This window comes from Strix aluco, chromosome 4 (genome assembly GCF_031877795.1).
Source record: "Strix aluco isolate bStrAlu1 chromosome 4, bStrAlu1.hap1, whole genome shotgun sequence".
In the NCBI taxonomy this organism is placed as follows: Eukaryota; Metazoa; Chordata; class Aves; order Strigiformes; family Strigidae; genus Strix; species Strix aluco.
Window position 1 is genome coordinate 20,969,580 of NC_133934.1, and position 25,621 is coordinate 20,995,200.

The window sequence follows — 25,621 nt, forward strand, 5'->3', positions numbered from 1 at the left end:
TCTTTGTATAAATTTTGTTTCCTGAAAGATGTTTGAGACACTTAAAATTAAGCTGAATAAAATATTTGGCAGTAACTGAATGGAAATAACCTGCACTGCTGAAGATAAATTAGTAGTTTGTTTCATTTTTTTAATTTTTGTTCCAGCTTTTATATTTTGGCATAATGCAGTTTATGAATGGATGTTCAATTTTTCTTCAGTCAACACCACAAAGTTCTAATTGCTTTGGACATGCACGTGTTCACTATTGATTTTTAAAAGGAAATCCTCCAAAAAATATATTGTCTCTTGAAAAAATGTATTCTGGATAGTAAAAGTTCCAGGGAGTCATAAAGATGACATGATTTAAAGAGGATACACTTTTAAAACACCTGATTTGTTCATAGAATTATTTGATTTTGTTTTACAAATATGTGAAATTATAAGGACTTACTGTTTTTAATATAAGAAGAACACATCTTGAAATGTTATTAATACTTATGTATCTTTATATTGTTTGTGTCCATAGGAAAGGATGATGAAGAAATACTTCAAAAAATAATGTTTATTTTTAGTTTTGATCAACATACACAGTGGTTTTACTAGTGCTCTCATAAAAGAAGTTATGCTTAGGTTTACAAATACAGGATTAATTGAGCAACATAAAAATATACTATAATTTCTTTAAGGTTTCCTTCGCCCTGTCATCCTGCAGCACCGCCTGAGCATATGAAAGAACCATTAGCTTATATGAGGAAAGCACAGGTTGGTTGTTATCAATTGTACCATTCATATCAGATCTTTGATTAGACTATTTGAGATTTACTTTGTATAAAGTTATTGTACAATTTCTAGGTTTTATACCTTAGGAAAAACATAAATTTGTATTGCATTGAAGTTAATAATATTGTATATGTGACATTTTACATACATACAAAAAAATGCTCAAGTAGTTCTCCAACCATGGAAGAAGTAGGATATAGTGACAGGTGTGTGAATGTTGTAGAATATGTGAAATATGTCAAGGAGGATAATTTGTAGGGAAGAAGAAAAAGTGTAGCTATAGGTCATTTCACTTAGGATTACAAAAATACTGTTCTGAAGAGACACAGGCAGGCAGTTTTGCCATGAAAGACAACAGGCTACAGAAGTAGCAAGATCTTCAGAAAGAAGAGATATATTTAGTACTTAGAAATGTGAAAAGAAGATGAAAAGTATAGAGCTAAGGAGCTTAAGGCATATTGAAGGAGAGTAAGAGAAACTGGACTATAAAAGATTAAATGAGGATTTTTGGTGTCAGGAAGAAAATATTTTTGCTTCATTGATTGTATTTTTTTCACCAATATATGCCATTTGAAATAAATTTTAAAAATCCACATAAAAATATATATTAAAAAAAAAGCTTCAAGAATATGATTTAACGAAAATATCTGAGGTGAGGATAAAATTGTGTTTAACTCGGACGTGCCTAGAAATATATTGCAGTATTCTTTTACAAGGTATTCAACAAATTGTGTTACTTCTGCAATCATATTGTTGCTTATTCCAGTAAGTCTTATCTTGCTGTCCTGGGTTTCAGTCTTTAGCGTTTGGGAACAAAGATTGTATTAAACAATTTCTCTTCTGTGGTGTGAAAGATAATGCCACAATTTACTGCCTGAAAATAATCACTCATATTAGTTTATTAATGTGAAAACCACAGAGGTATATCTATGTGTATGTTTGTCCAAACCAGTTTCTTTGGTTATTATTTTATAAGAGTGTATAAAGTACTTACAATAACCAGTATTTTTAGCGCTATGTGGAAAGGACTGTTCTTCTAATAGTTAGTAATGAGTAGAAGTCCTGTCTTTACTGGTTTCAGAATTTCATAGCCCTATTTCAAAGAGTATTAGGCATTCATATGCTCTGGGGTGGGTTAACCCTGGTAAGCAGCTCAGCTGCTTGCTCGCTCCCCATCAGTGGAATGGGGGAGAGAATCGAAAGGGCAAAAGTGAGAAAATCTGTGATAAAGACACATAAAGACAGTTTAATAGGTAAAGCAAAAGCTACCCTTGTCAGCAAAGCAAAACAGGAATTCATTCGCCACTTTCCATTGGCAGGCAGATGTTTAACCATCTCCAGGAAAGCTGGGCTCCATCACGCATAACAGTTACTTGGGCAGACAAACACCTCAACTCTGAACGTCCCCCCTTCCTCCTTTCTCCCAGCTTTTTTTATTCAGAGCATGATGTCATATGGTCTGGAATATCGCTTTGGTCAGTAGGGGTCAGCTGTCTTAGCTCTATCCCCTCCCAACTTCTTGTGCACCCCCAGCCTACTCACTGGTGGGGAGGCATGAGAAACAGAAAAGGCCTTGAAGCTATGTGCATGCTTTTCAGCAATAGCTAAAACATTGGTATGTTATCAACACCAGTTGGATCACAAATACAAAACACAGCGCTATACCAGCTACTATGAAAAAAATTAACTTTATCCCAGCCAAAACCAGTAGATCCTCTTTCAAATCCTTTGTTGAAATACAACTCTTCAGTAAAGTCATATGAATCCTTTTCATAGAGAAATATTGATAAATGGTGATAGGTGTGAAATAATAATAAATAGGTAGTTAGGGATTAACGTTGTATTTTCTAAGACCACTGAGGTATGTATGAACATTTGATTTTTGAGATGCACACACATTTATCACTGTAGGTAATCAGTCCTTAAGAAAACAATCATGATCAGATCAGCTGAATCACAATGAGGTTTTATTTTGTTACTCTTTTTGATTAAAGAGCAATAAATAATGTTAAAAAGCTTACAAAGTCACTGTTTTGGTGTGTTTGTTTAAAATATTTTGAAATAGCTATACAGAACGTACGGGGTGCTAATACCTTTTGGGAGTGAAATAAAAGTGGAAACTTACCAATTAACTTCCCTTAGGTATCGGAAATCTGATTAATGTTTTGAAGGTAAAGACTGTTTTTGCTTTATTTGTAGGTATATTGTTTCACTTTATTTGTCTTTAGCATCACAGTAGTTGGAAAATAATATTTTGGTGCTATCAACAAAATTTGTCTTGGTAGAAAAATGTTTTCCGTATGAGTCATGTTCTGTTTTTATTATGCATAGCCACCATTTAAGATGCTGTTTGCCTTGCTATGAGCTTGTTGACATTTTCTTTATCCTTTTCTGTCTTAATTAATTTTGCTCTACTGTAGAATTCTGGAAAGAAGGGTCATACTCTCTAAAAAACATCTTTGATATCAGTTATTGGAATGACTTTGAATCAGTAAATAAAACTATATTAGTATTTTTCTAGAGTAGATATTAAAATGTTCATAATTAACCCTTTTTCTCCTCTAACTTGTTCTGTTTTTTTGTTCTTATGTGGCAGACTGAAGTTTTTATACTGTATTCTCTTCACTACCTCAAAAGAAAAACAGCTTTCTAGGAAAGGATAAAGCATTAACAGCAATGAGTAGTAATGTTGTAAATCATTCATGTAGTTGTGGTATTGTCCAGTGTAGAAAAAGTACTGATGTTAATATTTACATATCTTTGAATATTAATATAACATAATGTGTATTTTCTAATTGTGTGTGCTGGAGAGCTGGTCCTGTGTTTGGGTTGAGATAGATCACTGGGTACAGCTTCTTTAGTCTGTCATTGTTTAGGTCTTTTCTAGACAGAGAAATACTATGTCTTCAGGTTTTTTGTTTCCTGAAAAACGCTAGATACAGTATTTAGGACCTTTCTTTAAAACATCAGGTTATTTCACATCCCTGGTGTTTTCTGAGGTATTTGGTCTGGTTACAGTTTTGGAGAGATAGCTCACCTCTTCCTGCCTTGTTAAACAGCAGAATTATTGCTTAAAATTTACACATCTTAATGTAGACGGTGTGTTAGCACTAGATTCTAGGATTAAAAATTTGAACTTTGCGCATTTGCTTTACCTGCCCCTCAGAGACTGATAGGAGTTGAAACATTCCTGAATCCATTGAACTGCTGTTTTTATTATTTTCATATCTACATTTTGATGAGGTGAAATGATTGCAGACCTCTTCAACTGTTTGTTTTGCTCCCAGAGTTCACTGGGAAAGCCTTTGCTAGATTTAAGACAAATCTGCTGCAAACAGCAATGAAGAAATTAAGTGGACAACTTAAAAATAAGAGCAGAAAGAGGTGAAGAGAAGCACAAGAAGCTGAGTCCAAAGACATGTTAGGAAGTGTTCCCACAGTCTGATACGTCCCATGAAGCTGCCTTTTAATTGTGTCATATGTGGATTTTACAAAGTTCACAACAAACCAAACACTGTAAATCTCAGCAGGAACTCCTATCACAATAGTCCTATAATATGTAATTCATAAATTTGCACTGCTATGTTTTGATCCATAAAGGTCCTTCATCCTTGTTTTAGCTGTAAGCTGGGAGCTTGTTTAAGGGTTTTGAGAGAAATGTTAAATGAGTAAACGAGGAGGAGATAGGTGGATAAGAAATTATGCCCATTGCCCAGTAACAAAGCGTAAGTAGGAAAACAGGAAATGAGCAGCCAGTTCTGTGTTGGAGTAGATCTGTTTGACTCCAGCAGCTGCTTTCCACACTAGGAGTGGGAAAGGTATTGCTTTCCAGAGCAAGGCAACATTAAGTTAATTAACTGTCTTCAAAGGGTTCTGAGATACTCTACTGGCTCTGGGGAACCCATGTTGTCTGAGTTAATAATACTTATTTTTGCTTGATCTTCTTTAAAGTTTTGTTCTATTACTTCTAAATTTGTCTCCAATGAAAAAAAAAAAGATAGGTTTATCTGAAATTTGTTCAGTCAGAAACATAACTCTTGGTAATTTTTTGCAATACGGTTTACCTTCCTAAGGTAGGGCAACTTTTAAAATTAGAGTACTGGAGTACATTCACAAAAATGAGAATTCTGATACACTGTTTCAGGAAATCTTAAGGATAATTCAGTGTGATCTACCTGAGTAGCATCAGCTGGTTACCTAAAAATACAGGGACCTGAAAAGATAAATTGTTCTCTGGTGGGCTGCACTTCAGACTTCCAGGAAGATAAATGACCATAATTGTCTGTATTTTAACCTGTTTGTCGCTTGTTTCATTTGATTCCTTACCTCCATGCTTCTAGCCAAATCTGTGAAGATCTTACTGAAGTGGAGCTTTGTAAATTTTCCCTATGTTCCTCTTTGCTCATTTTCAGATCTTGCATTTTGAAGAAAGTCCATACATAAACAACAGACTTGATTAGAAAATTACCTTGAAGTACATTGTTATATTTGCTATTGATCTTCGGTAGGTTTTTTGCCCAGCTAAGACCAGATTCCCTGTGTTGCACATGCTATACAGACACACAATCAAAAGAGCATTCTGACCTGTAGTCAGAATAGTTACAAGCTAGAGCACTCCCCAGTGCTATTTGAAATATGAGTAACATTATAGTTGATTTCAATAGGAGTGTGAGTACTAGGAACCTTCTAAAGTTACTAAACTGTAATAGAGATGTTCCTATCTGTATCCTAATTTCTCCCAGAAGAGTTAAATAATCTCTAAATGATTAAAAAAAAAAAGCTGAGTTATTAATTTTCTTTCTTAAAACAGACTGGTGGATGCTGAAAAAATTAAAATGACAATACTACCTATTCTAATGCTGTGACTGATGAAGATCTACTTAAAATGTCTTTCATTAATAGTCAATTCATCTTTCCTAGTTTCTAAATCTCTTTGAGAAAATAGACTTGAGTGCTTGATTAGTTGATAAAGAAAAATGGTGTTTTCTTTGAAAAGTATTAAACTAAAAAGAAATTTAATAAAATTTTTATTATTCCTAAAAGAATTTCTGTTCATGAGCATCAGAATGAGAGCAGTACCAACATAGCTTCTCTATTTCTCTTCTTTTTGAAATGTACAGGTTTTGACTAGAGAAAATTTACGAAATGAAATCTGTGTCCAGACACCTTGAATTCTACCTGAGGAGTAGGTCTCATTAGGTACACTCTGAAAGAATCACATTTCTGTCTGGTCTTCTAGAAGAAAGAATTATAGCATTCATTATTGTGGAAAAAACTGTAACTAATCCTGGCTAGTTTATGCAGTTGTGACAAATTTCTGTTTAGTTTATTTGTTGTCCAGCTAGGTTCATTTAACTGCAGTGAAAGTTTATAAATGACTTTGCTACAGAATAGGATAAGTCTGATTTGTAATAGACATGTTTGAAATTGTTTGCAAATTGCAGTAATGCCTTCCTCAGTTTCAACTATTTTACTGAAGGTTATCATTGTAACCATAGCAATCCCAGCAACATGTTTTCTCAGTGTTAAATAGCTTCATAAAATTAGAGGAATCATCTTGGAAAATTTACTGTTCCCATCAGTTAAATGACTTTATGAACTCTGCATCTGGCTTTTATTTCAGTCGAGGACACTGCATTCTGTTTCTGCTCACTGCAGGTAACTTGGCTGTCCTGGGGAGAGAGGAGGACGTGTTGCTTGGAGAGGCTGTGTAACACTCACTTTTGTTTTGACTTGGTTGCTTGTATTTGAACATCTTTTACTGGGAAGTCATGAAGGCTGAATTACGGCACAGTTTATGAGTATCCAGAAGTGATTTATTACTAACATGTTGCAGCCCCAATGCAATAAGCAGATTAATGTCTGGTCAGGCACTTGTCAGTCACACTGAGAGTACTGACCTCCATTGCTCCTTGGAATGAGCTAGTTCTCGGTCTTGCAAAGCTGCCATCTGCCTCCTCTGCGCTTCTTTTGTAGTTTTTGTATCTTGGAGCATATCTGTGGTGCTTTTTTGGGTTTTGTTTGGGTTTTTTTTCCCCCTTAATTTTGTTGGGATCAAGTGTACCCTGATGAAGTTTGCTGATGATACCAAACTGAGTGGGGAAGTGGACACTTTGGAAGGGAGAGCCACCCTGCAGGAAGACCTGGTTAGGCTGGAAGAGTGGGCTGACAAGAACCTTATGAAGTTCAACAAGGCCAAGTGTAAGGTCTTGCACCTGGGAAACATAATTCAGGAGTGCAGCACAGGCTGGGATCTACCTGGCTGGGGAGCAGCTCTGTGGAAAGGGACCTGGGGCTCCTGGTGGACAACAAGCTCAACAGGAGTGACCAGTGTGCTGCAGCGGCAAAGCAAGCCAACAGCATGCTGGGTTGCATCAACAAGGGCATCACCAGCAGAGATAAAGAAGTCATTATCCCACTCTACTAGTGCTTGTCAGGCCACAGCTGGAATACTGTGTTCAGTTTTGGTCCCTGCTATACAAAAAAAATGTGGTCAGGCTGGAGAGGGTCCAGAGAAGGGCCACGAAGACGATGAAGAGGCTGGAGAGGGTTCAAAGAAGGGCCACAAAGATGATGAAGGTACTGGGAAGCCTGTCATAGGAGGAAAGGGTGAGAGAACTGGGTTTGTTCAGCTTTGAGAAGAGAAGGCTTAGGGGAGACCTTATCACCGTGTTCCAGTATTTAAAGGGTGGTGGCTACAGAGAAGATTGTGATTCCCTTTTTACAAGGAGTCAGATGGAAAAGAGGAGGGGTAATGGGTACAAGTTATTCCTGTGGAGATTCCGATTGGACACAAGAGGAAAATTTTTCACAATGAGGACAGTCAGCCATTGGAATAATCTCCCCGGGGAAGTGGTGGATTCCCCAACATTGGACACTTTTTAAGATTTGGCTGGACAGGGTGCTGGGCCATCTTGTCTAGACAGTGCTCTTGCCAAGAAAGGTTGGACCAGATGATCCCTGAGGTCCCTTCCAACCTGGTGTTCTCTGATTCTGTGATTGGTCTTGATGATTTCACTTTGTTCTTTAAACTGCTATGGACACCTCTGTGTTCTCCCTTTGTTTCTGCTTTCTGATCCTATATGGCTTAGTATTCTTCATGCTCTCTCACTTCTCGTTTCTTCCAGCAATAAAACCACACTTCTCAGCAAAATAGGGTACTGTAAATTCTCTACACCACCCCTCTGCAAGAGAATAACCGATTTGTGGCATGTTGTTGTGTAACTGCATCACTTGGCATTTGAATACAATAATACAGTTAAATTAAAATATTATACAGAAAATTATAAAAAATACTGCGACTTAGAAAACATTCTTCACAATCAAAACTCAGATCTGTTTTGTTTATGCAAGAGAAGGTGAAGGGATGACCTGACTGTAAGAAGAAATTTCTAGTGAAAGATAGCTATTTCATTTGATGGAAAAAGTAATGAGAGGATCTTCTAAATGGAAGCTAAAATGAAACAATTATAGACAAGATACAATTTTTTTTTTTTTTAACAGAACATTTAAACATCTGCCCTTCCCTTCATTTGCTTCCTGTCTAATGAACTGCAGCCTCTTTTGGACAGAACTTTAAGCTTGAGGAATATGTGGTTAGAGAATAACTAACTGTTGTAGAATTTGTGTCTAGAGCAAATTACAAATAATAAATAAAGCTATATGACATTAAGAGGAGTCTTTGCATTCATTTGATTGAGGCCTGACTCATCATCCACAGAAAAGTAAATTGAATATAAAACCCACCAGTGCTGCTGTAATCACGGAAGCAAAATCCTAAGTCAGTTGACGAGGAAGTCAATACTAGTTGGCATTAACTTCAGAGGAATTATCCATGGATTAGGCACCATATGGTAAGTTTAAAGTCTAATGCAATAGTCAGAATAATCTGATTGCTCTTTAACCTGTCCGCTTGCTACTGAGGTATTGTCTACTTCTGACTTTCTCTTGGCTTAGAGAACTATTTCCTGAGCATTATTTTAGAACTTTTTTTTTAGCATTACTGAATACCAAATTTCTAACTTTTTTAACTTCTGAGAACATCCAAGATACCTTTTGTGGAGAAAGACTTGCACTCTCTTCAGGTCACAAAGTGGAGAAGGCATTCTCTGTACACAGTTGATTGTCCTGCTGATAATTGTTTGTTAAGTGTTGATATATAAGGACACTTGATCATTAGGGATATGTCAAAAAACAGTAATTGTGAAATACATGCTTTTTGGAGATCTGAAATGTGAACAACTCATTTTTCTGTTGTTTTTATTGTGCTGTAAATTATGAAATCTGTTTGCTTTATTGTTTCCATTTAAATAAGGATGTAAATATTCCCTTAATGTTTTTGCAGATGTCAGTCAGTGACTCTTGCTATCCTTTCTTATATATGACTTTTAAAAGCTGGTTGTTATTACATGATAAACGCAATTGGGGGAAGAAGAAATTCCATATAATTTTGTGTGTGTGTGTGTGTTTTAGGGAAGCTGGGAGAAGCGAATTCTAAAAAGTCTCAACAGCATGTGCACAGAACTCAGTATCCCACTAGCACAGAAGGTAATATATTATTAACTTTCTGTTGCCAAACTGCCTTTTTCCTGGAAATTAAGCCTTGTCTTGCACACTTGTAGTGTTCATTTTATACATGGTTAACAAAAGCTGCAAGGCCAGTATCCAGTTAATTTTAATACAGAATCATTTTCAGGTATAGTGGCAATGTAGGCATCAGGTCAACTTGGGAGAAGATTCAAGTCTATAGGTAGATCTTCCTCTACTGTTGCAGTAATTATCCTCTTGAGGGAGCAGCATGTTCATTGCTACATTGCTAGCATGTAATTGCTACATTCATTGCTCTTAATAGAGCATTTTTGTGTGCATACTCAGCTGTATAACTTCTAGCTGCATAGCCTGTACATAGTATACATTGTGTGCTGGAGAAAGCTATAGTTGAACTGGTACTTTAGGAGAGAGAAATACTGGTACATTGCTAATTTTGTTTGTCATTCATTTTGCTTTTTCTTGTTTTGTTTTTTATTGATTTAGAGGCTTTAATTTTAAAGGTCATGGAATTGGGGAATAATGTTAGAATATTTTGTTGTTTATCTTCCTCCTGTTGTATATCTATGATAGGTAGCAGGATCTCTGTGGTTCATCATATGAGATAAAGGATGCAGCTGTGTTTGCTTTTCATGACTATGCCAGGGACAGGAATTTGATGACAAAGTCCAACAGGTCTATGGAATGAGCAGTAAATCTTCAGTAGTATGAAACTGACTACTAAGTAGTCTAAAATTCATTAGTAAACACAAGAAACTATTTAATGGGCTCCTTTTTTTGCTTGAGCTGGAACTTGGACTTTCTACAGTAGAACATATAGGGATAATTTGTAAGCAAAATATGTTTGAATTGGTAGTGCAATATACTTTTTAAATTACATTAATTTATGTATTTGAAATAGGCATGTTTTTACTCATTCTGTTAAAAAAAGAGTTACCTTCTTGTGCCTTTCAGAGACCTGTAAGTGAACAGAAAGAACTGCTTAATAAATGGAATGAAATGGGAACTGATGAGCCGGGTAAGGTCAACTAAATTTATGTCCATTAAATTTCTGTATGTAGAGAAATAGCATACACATCTTATTTATCAGTCAAAGATTAATGTAATCACTTCAAGGTAAACTGATTTCAGTCTTTTTCTCATTGGCAATGTGTCATTATGCTTAAATAAATATTAATTTAATTGTTAGTTTGTTTCAAGTTACTGTACTAAGTTTAAATCATCACTGAGAGGTTATGATATAATGCTTCTCATTCCAGTGCTTTAGAGATTTATACAGCTGGGGCACAGCTCCTCTTGGTGTAAGCTCAGGCTAATAGAAAGAAAATATTCAGAACTATGGATAATTAAGCTCAGATGTTAAGATGTTACATTAACAAAAGATAAAAATAATACTTGCATGGAATAGTCAGTCATATTATCCTTTGGGAGACCAAGACTAAGCTGCCTTGTTAGTTCATATCCAAGTTCCTTAAAATAAATGGCTTTGCAAAGGTACTAGTTTGTATTGCAGTACCACCTCTGCGATGGTAAATACTTTTCATGGATTTTTTTATGACTAGTCTCTATTTTTTATTTGACAGCAGTACGTTTAATTCAACAATCTATGCTGTTAAAAGAAAACCCCTCTTTTGCGTATCATATCTCTGCCATGTCTAAGAATGGTACAATCTAAACACTTATGTAGAATAAGTAAAAACTTACTGTGACTACTGTTTACTTACTTGGGGTTTACAAAACTAAGGCACTATCAATAGCATAATCTTGGAGAATATGTGGTGGTTGTAGCCATGTTTAACCTTTGCTCTAATATTTTATTGAAATTGCTAGATTGTGTTACAGGTATGGGAAAATTGTATATTTTTTTCATCTCTTGGTTTTAACATAGCATCACTCAAATCTTATTTCAGATCTAAGTCTCTTCCGGCCTGTATATGCACCTAAAGATTTTCTTGAGGTAAGTATTTATGAAACAACGACTCAACCATAGACTTGCATCCATTAGTCTTTTATGTGAAGTGGAAAAAATAATTGCTAAATGATTTCAAACAATTTGTCCTTTATAGCAAGTGAAATTTGGCATGTTTTTGAGAACTGCATGTTTTGTTTGCAAAACAAAATGCTATTGTTTCTCTTTTTTAAACTGCAGTTTTAAATTGTACTTGTGATAAACTTCTCTTTCTCCAAAGAAAGTTTGGATCTAACTTTTTTTCCTCTGAGAGCAATTCTTAAACTGATTTCATAAAACATTTTACATTTTAAATTGCAATACATTAAGCTGATAAATTGTAGTATGTGAAGTTGATAGATAGTTTGGTGTTAAATAGTAAACCTGTATGCAGATGAAATTGTAGATCATCTATGAAGATTGTGAAAAATCAAACATGAAACAGAACTGTGTGGAATTTAGAGGCTTTTGTCTGTAATCAAACCAAACCATTAAAAAATGGTGACTGCTGAATCTTTAAAGTCAGAAATGACAGTATTACTCATCATTTTATATGGTTCAAGCACAGAACATCTTAGTAAAAGAGAACTTGATTTACCAGCTATGCCTAGAATAGGCATGGATGAGGGACAATAAATATTGTTGATGACAGTGAACTTAATGGTAGGAGATTTGGGATTAAAATGTGATTCCAATTAAAATTTAAAAGATCAGTATCTGTATATCTTGGGAGTTATACAGGAAACATAGTCTAGAGGATGACAACAGCGTAGAATTACAGAGTTAAGATGGCCTCCTAATTTACAGAATAAAACTTGAGGGAAAGGCTGTGGATGTTGTCTACCTTGACTTTAGTAAGACCTTTGACACCATTTCCCACAGCATTCTCCTGGCAAAACTGGCTGCTCGTGGCTTGGATGGGCACACGCTTTGCTGGGTGAAAAACTGGCTGGATGGCCGGGCCCAAAGAGTTGTGGTGAACAGAGTTAAATCCAGTTGGCAGCCGGTCATGAGTGGTGTCCCCCAGGGCTCGGTTTTGGGGCCACTCCTGTTTAACATCTTTATTGATGATCTAGACAAGGGGATTGAGTGCACCCTCAATAAGTTTGCAGATGACACCAAGTTGGGTGGGAGTGTTGATCGGCTCGAGGGTAGGGAGGCTCTGCAGAGAGACCTGGACAGGCTGGAGCGATGGGCTAAGGCCAACTGTAGGAGTTTCAATAAGGTCAAATGCCGGGTGCTGCCCTTCGGCCACAACAAGCCCTAACAGTGCTACAGGCTTGGGGAGGAGTGGCTGGAGAGCTGCCAGTCAGAGAGGGACCTGGGGGTGTTGATGGACAGACAGCTGAACATGAGCCAGCAGTGTGCCCAGGTGGCCAAGAAGGCCAATGGCATCCTGGCTTGTATCAGAAATAACGTGGCCAGCAGGGACAGGGAAGTGATCTTGTCCCTGTGCTCGGCACTGGTGAGGCCGCACCTCAATTACTGAGTTCAGTTTTGGGCCCCTCACTACAAAAAGGACATTGAATTACTCAAGCGTGTCCAAAGAAGGGCAACGAAGCTGGTGAAGGGTCTGGAGCACATGTCGTACGAGGAGTGGCTGAGGGAACTGGGGTTGTTTAGTCTGGAGAAGAGGAGGCTGAGGGGAGACCTCATGGCCTTCTACAACTACCTGAAATGAGGTTGCAGAGAGGTGGGGGTGAGTCTCTTTAACCACGTAACAAATGATAGGACAAGAGGTAGTGGCCTCAAGTTGCACCAGGGAAGGTTTAGACTGGGTATTAGGAAGCATTTCTTTACAGAACGGGTTGTTAGGTGTTGGAATGGGCTGCCCAGTGAGGTGGTGGAGTCCCCATCCCTGGAGGTGTTTAAGAGTCGGGTCGACATAGCGCTGAGGGACATGGTGTAGTTGGGAACTGTTAATATTGCGTTGATGGTTGGACTGGATGATCTTCAGGGTCTTTTCCAACCTAGACAATTCTGTGATTCTGTGAATTATCAGTCAGAATTAATGTATTAATATTTCAATGTGATTCAGTGAAAGTTTACTGGAATGCCTTTTGTAGTGGTAGAGGAGACTCAGTATTTCTGACAACTGTAAATTGTTTCACGGTTATGAATTCTGAATGCATTTCTGAATCCAACAATAAACTTCTGTCGATTTGATTACATTTCTAAAGAGCTTCTCTTGCTCATTTAGTGATAATAATATTGAAAATTTTTAATTTATTCTGTTTTCCATCACTGTACAGCCAAGTTGTGTATTTAATCTTGAATCTGTAAACAAATCCATCTTCATTTTAGCCTTATCCAGTGACCCTCATAGTCACTCTCTTTTTCTTTTATACTGTTTTCTTTCCAGAGTTTGCAGTTTCTTACATTAATCTTTTAATTTACAAGTCTGACAGAGAGGTTATATGGTATTAGAATACTAACAAGACTGAGAATTGTAGAGGTAGGATGTTGTGGAATAATTTCATAAGAGCTGTAAACTCTTCTCAGAAAGAATCCTTGCCAGCTCAACATGATATCAAAACCTATACCCATGGAATAACAGTATGTAAGAAACTGTGAATTCCTTTATAGATCACAGTTACTTATCTTGACATTATGATTCCTTGTCTCTTAAATTTTACTCTTACTTTAGGTTTTCAATTCTGTATTTTATCATTTTTCTTAAACAAAAGAAGATATTTTGGTGTATTGTTATTCAGTAATAAATTATTTTAATAGCAAATTATGTAGCACTTTGGTTGAAAGCTACATAAGATTGCCAGTGTAGGAATATGGATAAAAATTCTTTAAGAATTAAGTAATACTGAAGAATATCCTGGATATTGTAGCCATCAGAAATACACTCTTGGCTTTTGAATATCTTTAATGAGGAAGTGAATTTTAGTCAAGACATTACTATGTAGCCAGCACTTAATTCCATATATCAAAAATTATTTCTACTTTTTTATTTCATAATTTGAGCTTGCTTTTCAAAGTAGAATATGTTTGCTTCCTTAAAAATGTTGCTCCTTTTTGGTTTTGAAAATGTTGAGATATAATTTGAGCCCATTTATATGATAGTTGCAGGAAATAGTTTTATGCTAAATGTACTGTTTGTAATACTGATAAAGTTAAGAAGAGTTCTGAATGTAAATTTCTGAATATACACAAGGAATGACAGAGCTACAATTTTTAAGGTACTGATGAATCTTCGAAACCCAAATTACGAAAATGGAGAACATCCTAGTTTCAGAAATCATCTGGGGCTAATTCAGGTTCCTCTAAAAGTTAAAGATATTCCTGAATTGGTAAGTATATTTTTTTTTTTTTTTTTTCTTACAAGAGGTTTCCGTAAGGATTATTTTGCCTTGCTAATGAGTAAGATTCTAAACAGTAAGGAAGAATATTAATATCATGATAAGTTTCTCCTTTTGAAAGTGAAAATCGATCTAAATATGTAGCTAAAACACAGACCATATAAAGTTTTATGAAAAGATGCTTTTAATGAAAAATAAAACATAAACATAAATTATCTGCCAGTAGGAAAGTTTTCGTTTTATGCCACACAGGTTTGATTTGTGACAAAAATATACTTCTGTACATGTTATTCACTTACTCATTTTTTTTCTGTACAAGGAACTTTAAATATGTAGTTTATCTTAATTCTACCATTTTATTTGACACTCTACAAGATCAGTAACGTGACAATCAGTCAGCTTCTGATTTTCTTCTCAAAATAACTTAAAATCCCTTTATTGTCAGATTGTAAATGAAAGGAAATGCTCAGGTACTAGTATTGTAATTGGAAAATAGGGGAGCTTTTCTTAATGCTTCACTGATAAGGCTCTTGAGGATTTTATGCTAGTAGAAAAACTTGCACCTTGGTTGGAAAAGAGCTGGGAATTAGAGATCCTTAACCTGATCTTCATTCACCACTTTATTACATCCAGGTGCAGCTCATGGTTGACATGAAAACAGGCATATGACTAAACATAGAGTAAGAATTGATGTGAGATTCTTCTCTTTAAAAATGTGAGCTCATATTAAAAAGAACTACATTTGGCTTAGAAAATATTTGCATTAAGCTTTTCAGAAGAAATCTCTAATAACTTAGAGAATTAAACATTGTTAACTGGTGTTTTATGGTTTTGTTTCTTTTCAGAAAGAAGACTTCAGTGAACTAGGCTTAAATATAGGACAGCTGGGTATTGATGATTCAGCACAAGTGCCTCCTGGTTAGCTAATGATGTGCTTCAATCATTTAAATAGAACAGTAATGACTAGAATACTTTGCAATTATCAAATAACTTGTGTATTTTTTCCCATAATAAACCATAAATATTTATTCTGTAACTATGATTATAATGATTTTCTTAGTAAAGTATAGCTAATAATAGAAGACATTGCAAATATGAAGAGTCAGATTTGGAGAAGATTTAAAATCATCACCTTAAGTTGAAAATATGCTCATTTCAGTGTATTTGAACAATTCAGGGTCTAGAGAACCAAATTGCCTGTCTCCAAAAATAAAGAAAATATCAATAAATGTTAAGCCAACTAACAGATAGGCATATATACAAGAATCTTTTAAATAACTGTCTTTAAGAAAAGATTACAAAAATATACAGATAGTATTATTCAGTAGTTTAAATAGTGCATAATTTCTGTTGTTTTTCCATGTATGCATTGATTGTTGTAGAAACAGGCTTTTTAAAATGGTCTTTCCATATAAAAATGGAAAACACTATAGTATCAAGTGATTTTTCTTTTTAAATGGAAATTTACCCAGTTGAAGGTCTAGGTGCATGTAGTATAGTGTTGCTTTGGTATTTGTGTCTTTCAGACAAGAAAAAAATCTGTAGTATTATTTCTTCTTAGTTTTTGGAAAAGAACGTTGATCCTGATGCAGGTTAGTTTTTAGTGACATGAGCAGTAAAAATTAGCTGAATGTAATGGTGTATAGTAAAAATATAAAATACATTACTAGCTGGAGTATCTTTTTTTCATTTATTTTTTGCCATTCTTTTCTATTTCTTTATATTCTAGAGTTCTTTGAAAATGAGCATGTACGTGTTGGACAGAAAGGTATGGATCTGTTTTCATCTGTAATAAACTGTGAGTAGTTAGGAATGCATTTAGTAAATTTCTGTCTCAATTACTTGTACCTCTGAGAATTTTAAGAATTCAGACAGATTAACACAAAGCATTGTCAGTAATACCGTTGTAATTTAGACAGAAAAGCAAGCATCTGCAGTCTACCAGTAGCTCCACAGATATTTCATTTAAAAATGAAATAGGAAGCATAGAGACATAACTTTTTGGTGATAACTTAACTTACGCCACTACTGAACTTCATTTTAAAATCAAAAGGCTCTGGACTCCCTACTCTGCACACAAAGTTCTCATTAGTGTAATGGGATTTACGCCTTTGCGTCAGAACAGAGTCTTTTAATGGTTGTTTACAATTGCAGAACTTGCTAAATATTGCAATACTTAGCCACTATGGAAAATTCACTCATTTGTCTCTGTATACGGCTTTTTCTGAAGAAGTAAGAAATAACCTACAAGAGAAAGGGTAAGATAAAAGGAATAATAATTTATTAGCTCAAATTTGCTGATAAAGAAACATACAAGGGATGTTTGAAATCGAACAGTATCTGCTCCTTACTGTGTCTTGTGATTCCTGCTAAACATCAACATCAAGATAAAAAGTAGAGTGGATATCACCCTGAAAGTCCTCCATCCTTTTTTTTTTTTTTTGTTGCAGTAACAAAACAGTGACGTTTTTTTCTTACTTCTCCTTTTGCGGTCCTCTTTCTATCCCCCATAATCTGTTTTCTGATCCAAAAGCAACTCATTAGGGTACTGTTCATCTCTCTATTCTTTTCCTGTTCTTCAGAATAAACTCCCCATTCAGACTTCCTGAGCCAGTCATTCAACTCCACAATGTAATTCTTACTCCTCATCTCTTGTCTGTGTAGAGTAGTCTCTATTACAGAGATTGTCTTAGCTTTTCCTATATGCAAAGACACAAAATTTTATAAAAATATAAGTTAAGAGTCTTGACCATAAACTGAAATCTCTGTTCATTCAGTCGGAATCCTACTGCATGCTCTGTTGGGTGTTGGTTATGACTTTGGTTGACAGTGATGTATTGATTTTGCTTTTATATTAGATGTGTTGCCAAGTCTGAGGAATTTTCTTCATTGTGTTTAGTAAAACCCATCTTGTACATAGCAGAACTACTTTTTAATATTTTGTGTCTCGGTAAGAAAAAATAAGGTAAATGCTCATGGACACTGAGATCAATCACACTCTTTTCTAAAGTTTTGTGGGGAATGTAGGAATGTTTTTTTCTTTTTGCCCTCTTCATTTAGGAAAAAAATGATCACACACCATCTTGTGTTAGAGCTCTGCAGGATAAACAGAAGATTGGCAGACTGGTCTATTCAGTATTTAAGAAAAGAGGGAAGGAGAGAGGAATCAATTAAATGGGTTTATAATTCCAAACCTCATCCTTCTAAGTCATGTCAGAGTAGATATTGTGAATATTGAATTTTAGTGAAATTTAGAAAAGTGAGTTGTTTCTGGGAGACTTCAGAAAAATCAGAGGATATGGATTTGGAGACAGAATTCTGAGTACCAGTACAACACTGATCTAATGTCTAGATAATCTCACAGAAATATTCTCCCAACTGTGTCCCTGTTGTGAAAGACATTTGAAGTATGAGGGTATGGTTAATCACATAAACTTGATGGGAAACATCACTTCTACCAGATTAGGATAGCTAAAGATGCATGTCTTTCAAGTTTATAGATTTAAGTAAGGAATGACATAATCTGCTGTAAGGAATGTATGCTACTGTGTCAGGATGCGGTCCTTGTGATAAAGCAGCCTAAAGCTTCACAACAATGACCCATCTAAGCAAACCTGTCAACAGTAGAGTATTTGTTTTATGTCAGACTGAAGGAAAAACAACATGAAAGTCTTTATCCTCCAGAGTACATATACCAATAATGAGAGAACGTGACAGTACACTCTGAAATAGAAAATTCTTGTCCCACGGTTATCTGTGAAGATATTTGTATAGTTAATGTAAAAATAGGGGAGACAAAAAACCAGAATGAGTGGCAATTTCCTATTTGAACTGAGAGACCACTCATAGTTCAACAGGATTACTTTGTGATTATATACGGCTGCTTGTTCTGCTTGATGTCAGCCTACTAGCTGCAACTAGCCTTGAATAACCATAGGTACATACTAGGAGGATACATACTAAGGGCTATTTTATGACAGAAGGTAGTACAGCTTTGCTTATTAATACCGATTGCCTTGTTTCCCAGGGAACTACTTCAAAATTGCTTTGTGGAAATCAGACCTTTTAGATATTTTCCCATTAGCTAATGCTTACAGCATGGTAAACTGGTTTGTAAAGTTAAAAATTAAGGTATTTGATAAACTTTGGAAGTCTTAAACTACATCAGTTCTTCACCTGCTTTGTTTCCTACAGTTTTAGCAGAGCAAGATAGTGCTGCAGCTCAACAATATGTTCGTCAGGGATGCCCAACAGCACTCCGAGCTGATCTGTGGGCCCTCATTCTCAATATTTCTAATCAGCCAGAGGTAAGGAGCAAAGTGAGAATAAAATACAAAGACTAGGTGAAAACAGAAGTGCAAGCACGTATCATCTAGTGATTCTTTTCCAAAGTAGAAATTCTCGACTCAGTTGTCACAGAAACTGATAACCATTTTATGAGAAAAATACACGTGCCTGTAAAAAAACTCTGTGCTGTGGTGAAGTCTTTTTGGCTCTTCCCTAATTTTTTAACAGATACATGAGCAAAATACTGTAGAATAAACTATTCAGTTGATCAGGCTAGCTCCTGAGTTTTTCCTATATGGTGCTGTCTTTTTCAGAAGGGGACAAGAAAAAAGCCCTGGGAAGAAGACTGAACCTCTCTTGTCTCTGATCACTTATCTCCTATCTTTGCTGAGTTTTATAAAAAGATGATGTGCTATATCTTTTTCCTGGCTATTTGAACCTGTCATTGTACGCATGTACATATCTTGCAAATTGCTTTATATGTTACTGCATATTCTCTACATATGTACAATCAAAAGACATAAAGAGGAACTAGTAAGATGTGGATTGTTTTCATACTCTCTTGTTTTTCATAGTACCTTATATTTGACTCTAGTCCTCAACAATGAAATCTTTTGTAGTATCTGGAGCCATGCGGTAGTCAATATATCTAACATAGCATAAAAAATTAAATCCCTATTTAAATCTTTGCAGAATTGTGACTACTTCAATGCAGGGTTTTATTGCAGTAAAAAATAACATGTGTACATGTACATTTGCTCATAAATGTGGGAATTTTACAGTATCTCATGGCCTTTGGTGATATAGCCGTTTTCTTGTAATATTGGGTTATTTATTGGTAACTACATAGTAAAGTCATAAGAACTTGCCCTTAAAAACAAATGTAAATCTTGTTCATTGACAGCTTACCTAAGGAGTTGAAGTTATTTGGTCTGGTATTAGAATTACTTAGTTTATTCCTTTTTGAAAAAATAAAAGAGGCTTTTGTTTCTAGTAAATAAAAGATTGAATTTTCTGTAGAAGAAAGAGCTGTTGAAATAATGAAATATACATCTTAAGATGCTCAATATTAGATTTTAAGTTATTTTAAATTATCGGGACAGTTTGAATTTTAGAAGTCTTTCTCTTTGTAAGAGCAGGAATATTAAAGGTGTAAAATTAATGTTGTTGGTTACATTGCATCTGTTTATATTCTGTTAAATGCTGCATGCTCCAAGAGTATTTTTATCTTAATGTGGAAAATCAAATAATTGAATAAAAAAGTCAGATATTCTGTTCTGATGACTGAAAGTCAAGATAATAATCAGAAAAATCATAAAATATTTCAGCTTATGTTCATATAAAGCATGAGTTGTTATGGAAATAGATTTATTAAAATCCGTTTCCTGAAATTCACATGGACAGTTTTCAACAGTTACCTTTTTGAAAGAGGAACAAGTTATGACTGTCTATTAATGTATTTGTCAGCCACACTGACAGACCCTTTAAAAGTTAATGCTAGTTTATAGTTGTTTTTAATATGTGTTTATACTATGTATGAAGTGTGACTATTTCAGATGGTCTCAAAAGGTTAGTCTCTGCTGTGAGGATATTAACTCAATTTACTGTTAGGTAACGCTAACACCTTGAGACGTTTTTCTTGCATATACTGAATATACTGCTTTATTTTTTATAAAGTACAGCAAAACAGTTTTCAGATACATGTAGCTGTTTTATGATCTGCTGTATTTCATATAGACTTTACAGGTTTACCTAACACATCTTTCCTTTACTGTTTCTCTGCTGAAGTTGAATTGTGTGGTTGCAGAGATTTCTTGCTGTAATATTTCTGATCTGCAGTTTAGACTCTTATTATGTTTATAGCTGTATGAATCTGTAACTCAGACCATGAATTTCCTTTCTTTAATGTATAACATCATGCGGATTTGGTATGGGCAGCATTGTGTGTGTTAGCATCCAATATTGTTTGGAAAATTTTATTCAGTAAAGCTTAGCCTCTGGATTAAGCTGATACACTGCCAAGCAAGGGATGATACTAGCAATCTAGCGTTGTAATCGTAAAAATGATAAACTGTAAGATCTGTATGCAGGATTATTTAGAAATGCGTAAACACATTTCCTGGCAATGAATTGTTTATTAGTGTTCATTTGTAATGGTACATTTTAGAGAAACTGTGTTAGAAGAGCATTTTTAAGGTTGCAAAGTCAAACATTTAAAAGCTGAACAGTGTCACAGTTAGTATTGTCTCTGCAAACAGTCCAGTTTGCTGTATATATATATTTTGATGTATGATCTTGAGTCAGACAAGGACAGTTTTTCCTGTGGGATGTCTGCCTCATTGATTGTACAAAATGGATGGCACACACTTACTGAGAATCTGGTTTTTTCCTTCTGTTCAGTGTGTTACCCAATTGTTTATTCACTGCATGCTATTCAAGCAGTGCTTAAAAAACAAAATTGTTCGTTATTTTATATGCTTTTTTCCTCTAATTTTTTGAAGTTAATGGGTTGAAAATCAATCTTAATTCTGAAAATTCCAGCATGCAGAAATTATTAATGCTTTGTTTTACTATGGCTTTTACTGAATATAATTTCCTAGGTTTAAAAAATGTAACAAATAGGTGAGGTGGTAAATTCATAATGGAGCATGATGTAACTCTTTGTCTTACCAGTAGGGTTATTTAGATTAGGATCAGTAGCTGCACCATTTAAATAGCAGAGAAGCCAGTAGCAGTAACACACTGTCATCGTCTTTGACTGGAGAAGGATGTACTTTACCAGTAGATTTTGCAGGTGTCTGGTAGAAGGAGAGTAAGTTTAGGGTCATCTTCCAGGATTTGCCAGGAGGGACTTCTTTAGCTTTTTTGTCCATTATCTCTTTATGTAATATGTTCACTTTTTTGTTTTGTACTTGTTTCTGTTATTTCTGTTCCAAAGTGTACAGCTCACCTAATTAATGCTGGTTGCCATTCTTTAGGTTTCATCCAATTCCCACAAAACTTACTGTCTCCTTTCTAGACTCCCCAGTGTCAGTCTTTCTTCATATTCCTAGTTCAATGCGTCACCCACCCATTTCTTATATTAGATTTGAGAGGCAAGTATAGATAGCACAATCAAATTACAAGGGTAACCTAAAAATTAATTATGAGCTGCCTACAGTTCAGCAGTGAGAGTGCAGCTCCTGTGCCAAGGATTTCGTGACACGCCACAGGTGGGCTGTGTCTGCACAGAGGTTGCTGAGTAATCCAACCCTTAATTTTAAAGAAGGTGAATCACCAGATGCTGCTTAAACTAGCTTTGCTGAGTACTGCTGAAAGATACTGTTCTCTCTTGCCAATGAGCTACTTTCAGAGCTCCTTTTTCCTTATGCTCTCAGGTGGATACTATCGTATGGGGTTTTTGGATGGAAATTTTGGTATGTGGCCTTGTAAGGTCAGGAGGGCTGGGCACTGCAATCCTGAAAAGTACTTCATTTCAGCTTGGAAAGATGAGTATGTTTGGAGATGCAGGATAAAAAAGTATATATCTTTTGAGAAAAGTTACTGTCTAGGTAACAATGCAACACATTAAAAAGTAAAAAGTTTACAAACAAGGTTACATTAAGATTTGGCAGACAGAGAAGAAAGGTTGAATCAGATGAAAATGGTAAGATTTTGGTTTTATAAATTAAAACATTTTAGGCTAAGAAACCTACCACATTTCTGGACACTCCTGAAACTTGGTAGTAGTCAGTTGTCTCATCTGGCTGAAGAAATGCAACCAATAAAATAGTAAAACAACACTTGAATCTTTTTTGAAGCCTGAGTAAGGTTCTTAAAAACATTTCTCACTGTGTGAGGAAAAACTGATCACCAAGCAAAAGGGTCATGTGGCTTGAAAGCAAATCTATGACCAATCTTATGATTCGGATAAAAGGAATAAATGTATTAATACAGCATGAATTACAAGCCTCTTGTCTTACTAAGAGGCACGGGCAAGATCCACTTATGGACAAGTTGCGCCTAAAAAATGGGAGTGAGTCCCAAGCCCTGTTTTCATTTTGCATCACAAGAATCACAATTCAAGAGAAAATGAATGACAATTAATGAGTTAAAACCATTATTCCTAGAATGGTTATGATTGGTTTTGCATTGCAAGTCCCTTTTTAATAATTTCTGATTTGTTTCCCAAACTTTTTGTTGTGAATTCTAGTTCAGGTAGACAGCTTGGCCTTCTGGTCTTTTTACTGAATTATTTAACTGTTAAAATATTTAAGTACTGTTTTACTCTGCTAATATTTGCAGTGTGAATTTGCTATTCATTTTTTCAGGGTAGAGTTTTGAGTTGTGTTTGAAATTTTAGTTCATGCTGAAATTATAACAGCAACAGCAAGCAGTGTTTGATTTTTTTGAGAAATGACCAAGTTGGCCTAGTGGGGTTTTCATAAGAACAAAGGAGAAACTATTATTTATGGGAAAAAAAGGGTGATAAACTGTTTACCCTTTTTACTTAAAATAATAGAGGGAAGTATTCAACTGAATTATAAAGAATTTCCAGTTTCTGTGAGTTGCTGAAGAATCTGAGCCCAGCTGTTCTGTCTTTTAGACAGTGCCCTAAACAGCGGGTTGCTTGTTCTTACCACTTTTTTAACTGCTTGAAATATTAACACCAATTAAAACAAATTAAGGAGGAAAATTGTGAAGGATATATGTTTCAGAAATTGTACATCCTGTTGGTTAAGGTTAAGTGATTCAAATCTCTGTTCTAACTCGGGCAATATTTGCCCTATGGCCTAATAATGAGATTTGTTTTTTAATATTGGTACACAAGTCTGAAGGGTGGGAAATGCCAAGTTTACTGAGTTCTTTGCTAAAACAAAAAGAAATTTTACAGAATGTTTTAAATGCATATGTCATTCTGGATTAGCAAATAGCAACTACTCTGTTCTGATTAAACTTACTTAAATTTCTTTCAGCAGTTTTCTGTTTTCTTCTGTGGAAGATACTGTTCACTGGCTACTGTAACTTATACATAATTGCAATTAACATGATTCTTTACACTTTGATTAATAATGCAGTTGAGTTAAGGCATAGGAAGCTGGCTAATATTTTAGAAATTAATAACATAACAAGCATAGTTCTGTATGATGCCATAAACAAACCTGCACTGAAACTAGCACTCTAAAGTCATTATGTCAGTACTGTAGAACATCATTTATGAATATTTTTTTTCTTGTACAGAAATGTATTCTTCAAACATTCAATGAAGTCATTCCTTGCATGCCAAATCACTAAGTCTGTTCTAAGTGTGGTTAAAGCAGCAACGATTCAACGTAATGCTGAGTTATTCTGACTGTTAAGATGAATGGACCATGTACTTAAGTGATTACTCTTTAGGTGTGGTTTTACAATAATTTTAATAATAACAGGGAAATGGACTCTTGTAAGCAGATGTAGAATATAATTGAATGGCTTCCTAATTCAGGAAGGAAAAGGATAGTGCAAAACACTGAACTAGTGATAATGTTAACTTGGGGCTTGGAGCCACTGTGACCTGACGTGAAAGTATCTTAAGAAGAAAACTTGTTTCTGCATATAAATTTAAAGTGTGCTCTATATGTGTGTAGCAAAAGTTTAATCTCTTCCTTCATACCACTGTATTCTCCCACTTCCAAACAGCCTTTCGCAATTGTTCAAGGCAGTTCTAGAGAATGAAAAAGAAGGAAGTGATAACAGAAAACCGTGAGGTTATTAGAATCTCTTTTCTCAACAGATTAGTAGTTGCATTAACTAGTACCATTCTACCATTTCTTATGCAGGAGTACTTCCGTGTACAACAGAAAGAGTTATGCAGTCTGCTTAGCATGAAAAAGAAGAGAGTTTTTTTATTAGCTCCTGTTGTAATATGTACAATGATTTGAGGTGGAAAAAAAACCTTTAGAGATTATTAATTTGACAGTGTTACACTTAGCTAGATTAGTTAGTATTGATGCTTTAAAATTGTGACTTGAATATTAGAGTAGTTCTCTGTAGCTTTTAAGAAAAGAGTGATATGTTTATACTGCAATTAATTTACATTTAGTAAATACTTGTGTCTGATCCTTCGTAAAGAAATATTGTGCTATTTATACCTCCCCTTTCTATTTCTTAGGAAGTAAAATGTAAATAATTTCCCTGTGGTAGTTATCAGTACTTAATAAATACAGCTTTGTCTTCATTTCAATTAACAGTCTAATAATGTGTTAATTCTGATAATTCCTAAGTGTATAATATTCACCACTTCTCAGTTTTGGATTGATAGAAAGAACAGTTACAATGTTCCCTAGCCTTCTCTTCACTTTTTTTCCATTCTCTTCCACTCAGAATTTCATCTTACTTCCCATTTGTTCTTTAAATTCTTACTCCACTTACCTTCTTTTGCAAAGAAATTGTCAATAAATATTATGTATAACTTGGAATGTACAAGCATTTGTGTGGTGCCTGTAGATACACATTGAAATCGGAATAGTTTTGTGAAGTGGGAAGGAGCTTTGGGACTGCTGATTTAGTTTATAAAGTTATTCCAATTCCAGTTGAAACTGTGGTATTCAGTCTGAAATTCTGTTGTTCAGTTGTAGGCATAATGACAGAGAGGTTTTTAGGGATTTAGGAATTACATCATGATTGTGCGATACTTAATTTTTTGTTTCCTTTGCAAGCTCATTATAAGAAGAAAGGGGTAGAATAAGCAAAAGCAGAGAAGTGTTTGTTCTGATACTTCCCCATCTGTTCATCCTTGTATATGTTC

General features: G+C 35.1%; 1 protein-coding gene across 1 annotated transcript in view; it reads left to right on the forward strand.

The window, feature by feature from the left end:
- TBC1D19 (TBC1 domain family member 19) overlaps nucleotides 1–25,621 on the forward strand; it is a 55,451-nt gene that overhangs the window by 13,989 nt on the left and 15,841 nt on the right. The window contains exons 4-11 of the mRNA XM_074822301.1: nucleotides 669–744; nucleotides 9,235–9,309; nucleotides 10,264–10,327; nucleotides 11,220–11,266; nucleotides 14,449–14,559; nucleotides 15,414–15,486; nucleotides 16,298–16,336; nucleotides 18,763–18,875. Coding sequence (XP_074678402.1) covers nucleotides 669–744; nucleotides 9,235–9,309; nucleotides 10,264–10,327; nucleotides 11,220–11,266; nucleotides 14,449–14,559; nucleotides 15,414–15,486; nucleotides 16,298–16,336; nucleotides 18,763–18,875 — 598 coding nt within the window. The remainder of the gene's footprint in view (nucleotides 1–668; nucleotides 745–9,234; nucleotides 9,310–10,263; nucleotides 10,328–11,219; nucleotides 11,267–14,448; nucleotides 14,560–15,413; nucleotides 15,487–16,297; nucleotides 16,337–18,762; nucleotides 18,876–25,621) is intronic.